The 9,866-nt window shown below is 32.7% G+C and overlaps 1 protein-coding gene across 1 annotated transcript; it reads right to left on the bottom strand.

Moving 5' to 3' along the window:
- Positions 1-1,879: 1,879 nt before the first annotated feature.
- Positions 1,880-9,792, bottom strand: LOC137645687 (crustacyanin-A2 subunit-like). The gene is made up of 5 exons (XM_068378535.1): positions 9,139-9,792; positions 8,369-8,456; positions 5,396-5,524; positions 3,339-3,791; positions 1,880-2,666 (listed from the first exon to the last, which is right to left on the bottom strand). Exons 1-5 carry the CDS (start codon positions 9,280-9,282, stop codon positions 2,533-2,535), a joined length of 948 nt encoding a protein of 315 aa, XP_068234636.1. The 5' UTR covers positions 9,283-9,792; the 3' UTR covers positions 1,880-2,532.
- Positions 9,793-9,866: the final 74 nt, after the last annotated feature.

Below are 9,866 nucleotides of genomic sequence, written 5' to 3'. Positions count from 1 at the left end.
GAATTCTAAGTACTGTTTTTGGACTTAGGTACGTTCTTTGAACTTAGGTACGGTTTTTGAACTTATGTACTATCTTTGGACTCCATGTACCATCTGTAAACATTCTTCCTGCAATTACATAACAGAACAATTATTCTTAGACTCGCATCACTTCTTTCTTCTGCACTAATAATCTTCCGTCCGGGAAAAGACATTTCCGTCTTAGAACTCTTTACGACTCGAAAACTGTTATTCCTTGAGGACCACAGAATTACAACTTCGTATAAAAATCTTTATTTCGTCAGACATTTCACTTGCTAGACATATTACAATTTGTACATGATTCTTAATTAATAAATATACGATGAAATAATATGACACAGCTTAGGTAAGTTAGGCAAAGAGACATACACAGATTGAAGAGAAGCTTAATCATAGTAAATATTTAGCAATAAGATAGCAAAAAAAATAATTCAATGAAATGGTTTTTTAACTCTCTCTCTCTCTCTCTCTCTCTCTCTCTCTCTCTCTCTCCTCTCTCTCTCTCTCTCTCTCTCTCTCTCTCTCTCTCTCTCTTCCAGGAGCCGATGCAAAGATATGTTAATTCTAAAATGAGGTAGGAATATAATAGATATAATAAAAGTATATTTTCAGTTACACATTGAAACAGGTATATGGAACACCGTTTCACTTCTATAAATTTGCAGTCATCATATGTACGATTCTGTACAGTATTTGAATTTAATGTTTGAACATATTTCTGGACTATGTATCATCACGTCTAGACAATTCTGCAATATCCGCAATTCTTAGAAACTGTTTCGTCACATTTAAGGTTATTGTAACTCACTATATATCTGCGAGTGATATTATCAATTAACTCTTAATTCACCTCAATACCTAGATAAGAGTATTAAATACACACTCAGGAATCATTTCTTTCTTTTTTTTTTTTGGAGCCAAAGAAAATTGCTTCATAAAGAGGCAAATATACCTGTTGTCTCGAAAAATGAGTGTGGTACTGTCCTCTTGTAAGAATTGCAGTGTTATGGAGAAAACATTAAAATGTTGTGATGATAAAAGTCGAGTAATTCTGCCTATTGTACTTGATCGCCAATATCAATAATTCAATGGAAGACTATTTTCGTGATATAGCAAAAACACTTAAAATCCATGATAAAAAACAATACGGTCTTACCACTCTAATACTGAAGTATCTGGGTGAAGATAAGCGTGAGATTGTGAAAATCTATAGATCCATGATAGAAACGGTCACATACTAAGGGCTAAGTGACTAGAATCATATTTTAAAAGTGAAAATTCTTAATAAAAACGTCCGTTTCACTAGAATTCTATCCGAAGCAAATTAGTTCAAGAATGATAAAAGTTCACAAGGACCAAAGATAATTTCTTAGATTTTAATTTCTTATGTGATATCATTAGTATGTCAATTAAGTTTTTATTTCATTTTTGTTCGTGATTTAATTAAAAAGAATCTACGAAAACTAAATGTTCAGGATAACAGACCATCTAGTTTCAATTATCTTTAGATTAGTGGATGTTAAACGCAACAAATAAGCTTTTAAATAATAGATAAAACTATGAGAAAAACGTGGAAGTAATGAAATAAGGTTTTGGAAAAATGATATTCAATAAAGGAAAGAACTTTGATCGTAAATCTACAAGAACATTGTAATTGAAGAACAGATATATTCTAACAAACGTGAGTTGGATGATTGTCCTCTCTGTGATTTGAGAGGGAAATGATTTGGCTTAGGTATAGTATCTAGATTAAAGGAGAATCTTCTAGGGCGTTAAAAAAAGATATCATGAATCTCATTATTCTTTTGATGTCTATCATTTGTGTTCGAGTCATGATATTCATAGCATAATAAATATTTTCACAAATCTAATGTATCTTTCTAATTTTGCAAATATTCAACAAAACTGTGAAGCATAATTCATAAAGATATATCAAACTCAATGGGAACCTATTTTCTTCGAGTCCCCTTTGCCTCGATACTCGAAAGTATTGTTTTCAATTCAAAGTTTTTAATTTTACATTTCAGAATTGGTTGATTTACTAGTCACGATGTTTAAAGGCTGCTCATGAATGGCAGAGGCAAGGGACAGTAACAATGTCCTAGCAAGACAATGCCCTAGAGACTGACAATATATACATATAAGCCCCCAAGTCCCCTCTCCACCCAAGCTAGGATCAGAGAGGGCCAAGCAATGGCCACTGATACCTCAGCAGGTAGACCTAAAACCCCCATCCTTTGTTCAAAAAGATGGTGAGGTTACAAATACTGAGCTTGAGCCGGTCTCGAACCGAGTCCGGCAGAACGCCAGGTAGGGACGTTTCCAATAGGTCACCCCAACCGTAGTGTACGTAAACAATGTGAGTTGTTGAAGATGGGTATGTATGTAGTTTAAATATCCATCCCTGTATTAAGAGTCATGAAAACCCACCCTTCGGCTGGAACATTTAGAATAGAATCACTTGGAGGGTGAAGTCCCTTTTTACGGTTCTTTGTACTACGTCATCAATAGTTATTTGGACAAAAAATTAATAATCAGCACTACAAATGAAACAAACAATGCCTTGGAGGTTAACGAGGAGGATGACGAATTGTATTGGTGTCCAGTGACATGTTTCCGAATGTTCTTAGATTCCCTCTCTAAATCTGAAAATAAGAAAAAAGAAATGAAAATATTAGTTATAGGGTACTTGGGAAACCCTAGAATGTTATTCTAAATATTATTTAAAAGTCATGATATGATTACTTATGTTGACAAGGAAGAGTTCAAAAACGTAAAAACAGTAAACATAGTATTATTATTATTATTATTGTTACTTGCTAAGCTATAACCCTAGTTGGAAAAGTAGAATGTTATAAGCCCGAGTTCTCCAACAGGAAAATAGCCCAGTGAGGAAAGGATATAATGAAACCACAAGAAAAGTTTTAAACAATTAATATGAAATATTTCAAAAATAGTAAAAACATTAAAATAAATATTTCATAATAATATAAACTATAAAAACTTTAACAAAACAAGAGTAAATAGATAGAATATTTTGCCCAAGTAAACCCTCAAGCAAGAGAACTCTACCCCAAGACAGTGAAAGACCATAGTACAGTGGCTATGGCACTATCCAAGACCAGAGAACAATGGGTTGATTCTGGAGTGTCTTTCTCCTAGAGGAGCTGCTTACCATAGCTTAAGAGTCTCTTCTACCCGTATCAAGAGGAAAGTAGCCACTGAACATTTACAGTGCAATAGTTAACACCATAGGTGTAAAAGAATGACTACTACAGACACAGTTATTCACCAAAAACTATTCAGTATTTCCTTACCTTCTTCTACAAGTATAGCCTCCTCTAGAGCAGTGGACATTCTTCCCTTCTTGCCATGATGGTGATGATGGGATGCCTCTAGATTGCTCGATGACCGATCAGGAAAGTTTCCTGAACCTTCTTCCATGACATCTTCGTCATCAGAGTAGGTCTCGTGAACTCTTCTCTTATGCTGAACATTGTCCTTGCTTATAACGTTGTTAACATCAGTTTCATTTCCAAAGTATCCTTGAATATTGCATCTCCCATGTTTGTGTGTGACCATTCTTGAAAGATCTAGTCCACCGGACTCAAACAAGGTGAAGCATTTCTGTTGGGCTTCTGGTGCTATTTCTGGGGTTCTTGAGTAAATCCAATAGAACTCAGCCTTTAGGCCTATGATATTGTAACAAGAATAGATGCAGGAATAACTTGTGTAGTCAGTGGCCAAAATGACATAAGGAACCGCAGGAACTGAAATAAAGGAAATAGTTAATAATGCTGATTATAGATATCAGAATACAATAAGTATGTATACATTTTTTACCTAAAGTTATGATAATAAAGATAGCGATTCTATAACTGGAAGCAAGAACAGGTTGAAATGTTAATTGAAGTTGCACTAATTCTAATTATGTAATTCCACCTTCTACTGTGTCTAAATGACCTCTTCAGAATCCATGTACTGTATTTGAAACTCAAGTTTCAGCATACGCCTGCTAGAACCTTCTGAGTTGTTTGGAAGCATCACAAAACTAGATAATTTCAAAAACGCAGAAAAAAACTTTCTAACTGTCTTATGGCATTCATGATGATATATTAGCGGTTATTAATATGATTAGAAAAAAAAACCCTTGTTGCATTGAAGTAGAATAACCTCAGGATGTACTTTCATATTATCTTTTTTTGATATTTGCTTCATCTTGAAAAAATGGCCCTTGCTCTTATCTCAAATTCAGTAAAGTATCATCTTTTGTGTAACCAGGTTACTTGTTTTTTTTTACAATACTAACTAAATATTTTAATGTCTGTCAGTAAAATTCTTGATATCTATACTGAGAATGGTCAAATATTAACCTTTCTTAGAGATCTTGTTATGGAGATCGTATGATTGACCACTAATTAGGAGAACTTCTTTTAACCGCATTGATCGTGATGCCACTGCTTACAAAATTAGAAATATGGGAGCTAGATGAGTATATCCTAATATAATTAATCTTTTATCTAATCGATTATAGGAACCAGCTGTTTATGAGAGCTATAGTGGCAGCATAATATCTGTTGTTATTTATGTCAGTTTTTTTTTATCCACACCTGATATGTCTTGATACTAAAAACCAAATTGATTGCTTATGCAATGATGCTATGTTAATTGCCTCGATCTCACCTGATTTAGCCCTGCAGCTGCATATTCTCTTCCTTCAAATTCAACTAAAGGTGCTGCATGATGCAATTTAAGGGAATAAAAATGTACTCTAAAAAACTTGAGGCATATTTTCATACCTAATATAGTCTAGTAACGTTGGGCGGAAACCTCATTTTACATACATTTGGCAATTTCAAAATTTCTAAAAGACATAAAAACTTACGTTTTGGTGAGAAAAGTTTTGTTGACCTTTCATCAGATTCTAACTTTCTTTTTTAAGAAACAGGTTTTATAATTAATATCTAAATTAATATTCATGATAGATTTTAACCTCATAATTAATGTTTTTATCGCTTATATTTACTATAATTTTATTTTATTTATTTTCTAGAATTAATATAAATATATTTCTTCAAGTTAGACTCATTGGGATGGTAAATCTCCTCCTTTTAATACATAGTATCGCTTATACTTTATTCACTATCGCTTATATTTTCTAAAATTAATATAAATATTTTTTGTTCAAGCTAGACTCATTGAGCTGGTAAATCTCCTCCTTTTAAGAAATAGAATAAAGTAACCTTAATCACTTTAAAAAGTTTTCGAAATAAACGAGGAAAACAACGGGTTACGGAAAGACTGCAACGAAAATAAGCCCAATAAGATCATTAACCCTTGTAACTATTTCACAAAAATTGTAATAACCACTTACTCGAAGTAGCTTCCAGTTGCATGTATGGCTTTTTTGTACTCTTCGGTACGACATAGTTCAGCTTTGCTTGCGTTCTTGCACGGCTGCCTCCAGGTGTGAATCCTTTGGTTACGACTTTCATCTTTTTTCCTGCAATAATAATAATAATAATAATAATAATAATATTGATTATTATCACATCTGAACTTCATAGTAAAATTAATCCTGGCCTTTCTTCTTCATTAGTTTCAGATAGTGGAGTTAACTGAAGTGTGCGTCATTAGAGGAAAGATAATAATGATAAGGCGTTACATGTGAAGACTATCAAGCGGAATATAACCATAAAAACTAATTAAGGCAGCCTAATTATAAGGGTAATTTTTACTTGTTTACTTGATATGTAGCATCCAGCGAAGTTTTCAAAAGTAATAAAAACATATTCATAGGATAGAAAAATATTTCTATAAGAGCTCCTCAAGGGTGTTGTAGAAGGATGGAAAATATGTAATATAGTACCAATCTTGCTTTGCTATAAGAGGGAGTTTCTTCCAGGATGCATTCTTAGAAAAATGATAAAGATGAGGATGGGACCAATTATATACATTTATGAAAGTCTAATAACCTTAAATAAGATAATATATAATGTAGGTGCAAAAGAGACATGTAAAAATATTAGCAATATTATTATTTACTAGATCAAATGATTAAATCGTCCTTGTGTCGAGAGAATTTATTATTAGATTTTATTTGAATTCGCTGCATAGTGTTTATAAGTCTGTTATTCGATTCGCTTAATATTAAAACAATGAATTACAAATATTAGAGATATATCTCTATTGACTTAGATGATAAAACTAATATGTCCTGAGGAACGAGTAGCAGGTTTTTTTTTCTTTTGCACCTGGTAAAAAAAATAAAATTTCTTTTAAGAAATATACATTTACAATTCATACAATTTAAAGTATTGTATATACATCCTAATATGATTACACGAATAAATTTTGTAATTAATACATATGTTTCAACATTTATCGAATGCTAACCTGTCTAAGGACAACCAAATTTTAAACTTAAAAGACTTGGGTTTATTAGACATCAAATTCCTGTTTATATATAACGAACTTAACTGAAACTAGGTTGAAAATAAATTATAAATTACAACACATAAATAAGGGATCAAGAGTTAAGTATGAGACTAAAGCTGATTTAGTGCCACGAAAGTTGAGAAACTGTTATCGTTGCAATATATTATAGGAAATGAGAAATTTATATGCTAACTGACAAGTGACAAAAGCCTTTTCTGTTGTAATCAGTTATAAACTACATATGATTGAGTTGAAATGCCTAGTGGTTTCAATGGCATTCATATATAAATATATATATATATATATATATATATATATATATATATATATATATATATATGTATGTATGTATGTATATATATATACATACATATATATATATGTATATATATGTATATATATATAGATAGATAGATAGATATATCATGGACATTAGATATATGTTTATGCTTATGATAACCTTACAGGAGAGAAAAATAGAAAATAAAAGAAAATTAGAAAAAAATGGCAAATCAATAGGAATACAAAAAGAATAAAATAACAACCTTGAAGTAATGATGGAAGTTTATGTATGACCATGTGAAATATACTTTACCAAAATGAATATGCAGATATTAACGAATCTAAACACAATACCGTTGTCACTTTTCTCATGCAGTTGGTTTTGTTTCCTATCTTATCTAATGCTGGTATCTATTGAACATTCATTTAACATTATACCCCTCGAGATTACGCAAATTCAACCAGTTCCTTCAGCCGACATATTGTGAGTTAAGAAGCTTCCGTGAAAGAAAGTCGTGTTATTTCTTCGTCTGTGAGATTCATATGAGATTCTCTCAAGCTTATATAAAGGCCGTTTGTTTATCAAATGAGGTACAATCGTATTTGTGTTTTCTTCAATGGGACTGAGCACATTTTGTCTAAATAATGAATAACCTGACCCTTTGTTTCAGGTCTTACCCCGTTTTAGACCCTCTAATATTACATTTCTATGATTTTGTGGTGCTTTCTTACATTTATCATTTAGCACAGGGACTCTGCTATAATATTTTTTATATCATTCATGCCTCATCTGAGATTGGTGACATGTCTTATACTCGTCAATTCTTTGTTACACCGTATCCCTCTCAAAGGATCATTCAAAAAGAATAAAAAAAAAAAATAAAAAAAAATAAAAAAAAAAAAAAAAAATTTAACAAAATATGAGATCTAAAAACTCATTCATGAAATTCGTAATTTTGAATCCGATAACCAATATTGTTTGTCTTGATTTCCTAATCATGTTGTGTTCACTTCTACTCATATTGACAGTATCAAAATTTTAGCCAATTATGCCTGAGATCTACGTATAACCTCTCTGGCCACTCATACCCAACTTGGATAGCCAGAGAACAAAATCTTGCTTCTGAAAATATGAAGAAATTCATATAGGCCTAGCTTTGGGGTTGTGGTGGCCGATGTTGTTACGTCCCTGACTGGTGAACTCCAGACTGCGGTTCGAGTCCCGCTCTAAACTCGTTAGTTTCTTTGGTCGCTGCAACCTTACCGTCCTTGGGAGCTAAGGATGGGGGAGCCTGTAGATCTATCTGCTGAGTCATCAGCAGCCTTTGCCTGGCCCTCCTCGGCCCTAGCTTCGGTGGAGAGGTGGCTTGGGAGCTGATCATATGTATATATAGTCAGTCTTTAGGGCATTGACCCGCTTGATAAGGCATTGTCACTGTCTCTTGCTTCTGCCATTCATGAGTGGCCTTTAAACCTTTAAACATGTGCTTTTACTTTTCATTAATTGTCAATTTTATCAACTACTTCTGTACTTCAGAGTCAGTTGAATTGTCTCTGTCACGCACGCGAGTTCACCGAACATAGTTTTACAACTACACATAAACAAACAATGTTTATTATTATTTACCTGTCATCGTTACGATATCGACGGCACACGTATGGGCTTTTACGTATGTGCTGGGTACACTCCACGCGTAATACCAACGTCCAAGATACTGTAAAGATAAGATAACCCAATTATTTCCTTGATGTCGCTATGAAAACATCTGCATAGATGTTAGCAGTTGTCGTGTCTTTTATTGGTGTTAAGGTGTCAGCATCTTCTATGTAAGTAGATTGAAAAGAAAAACCTGCACTTAATGGTATTTAGTTATCTATGGCAAATGGTCATAATATTTAATAACTAATATATTATGTGTTAAACTAACTTTATTTGTTTTGAATTTTAATGTATAATTTTACATTAAAATAAAATAAACTTCATTTATTTTGAGTTTTAATGTATAACTTTACTTCCTTCGGATAAAAATCAATAACATTCTTATTGTGTCAAGTAGATTTTAAACATTATCTTTACTGTACCAAAGATTATCTGTCGATTATAAAACTGAGCGATCCACAAAATGTTCATAGATTTGAAATTGAATGAAACGTGTGAAATGCACAAATAGAAACAGATATTAAAAACATTCACTTCTGTTATATTAACCGTCAATATTTTATAAAAATCTGCTGTACGTGACTGTAACTTTCAAACATTCTAACCTGTATTATTCATTCGACAAGGAGAGCCTTTTGAATTTAATTTCAGTTTTGATATTCTCACAATAACTAAAGAAATAACATCTAGCGAAAATTGATAAAAAACACAAAACAATTGGATATTGGAATACTTACCCGCTCAATTTGAAAATCATCTACCAGGGAAAAAGAAGCACATTTTCCAGTTTCCAGGAAGGATGGAGTGCCCTGGTCAGGTGAAGATTGAACGTGTATAATGCTGAATAATGTCAGCGTGATCGTTATCCAAAGTGACTTCATGTTTATCTTATTCAAGAGATTATGATTCTTTCATAAGTCTATTCTTTCATAAGTCTTAATAATGTATTAAGATCATCATTACTGTGTTTATTGAATTAAAAATCAAAACTTCTGTTATGTTAGTTTTGAAGGGACCTTTCTACTTTTTTATTTAGCAAACTATCGAAACGAACAACTAGCTTTTCTATATCGTTGATCTCATTTACATAATTCAGAGACAGTTGCTATGGCTGTGTTAAATGCAAACACTGCTTCTCTTCTATGTTATTTCGTCCGAAGAGCACTGGGAGAAACAACTGAAAATCCCCAAGAAATAACAGTACTGCGAATCTTTGCTCAAGCGATCGAATAACGTAGCTATAAGGAGGAAAGTTGAGGCACTTCACGAATGGATATCTACAAGAAACGGTATCGGTTCTCCTACCACCTTGGACGAATTTCTGCAGCTACGATTTTCTCACTATGAACAGCTGAGTTTGATCTTCCCTAATGAGGTGCTTCATAGGAAGCGCGTCCCTATATCTGGTTTCACTTATCGCAGGGATGGTGCTGATAAGATAGTGTAATGTTTAGCACTAAGAGAT

The sequence above is a fragment of the Palaemon carinicauda genome, chromosome 8 (genome assembly GCF_036898095.1).
Source record: "Palaemon carinicauda isolate YSFRI2023 chromosome 8, ASM3689809v2, whole genome shotgun sequence".
Taxonomy (NCBI): Eukaryota; Metazoa; Arthropoda; class Malacostraca; order Decapoda; family Palaemonidae; genus Palaemon; species Palaemon carinicauda.
This window is presented reverse-complemented; position numbering and strand designations above follow the sequence as displayed.

Bases quoted from the DNA above. Each gene is read 5' to 3' on its own strand.
- LOC137645687 (XM_068378535.1), bottom strand. From the start codon at position 9,282: ATGAAGTCACTTTGGATAACGATCACGCTGACATTATTCAGCATTATA. The intron at 5,525-8,368 runs GTAAATAATAAT...TTATTATTGCAG, and splicing joins CGATATCGTAACGATGACAG to GAAAAAAGATGAAAGTCGTA. The intron at 3,792-5,395 runs GTAAGTGGTTAT...CCTTTATTTCAG, and splicing joins GCAACTGGAAGCTACTTCGA to TTCCTGCGGTTCCTTATGTC.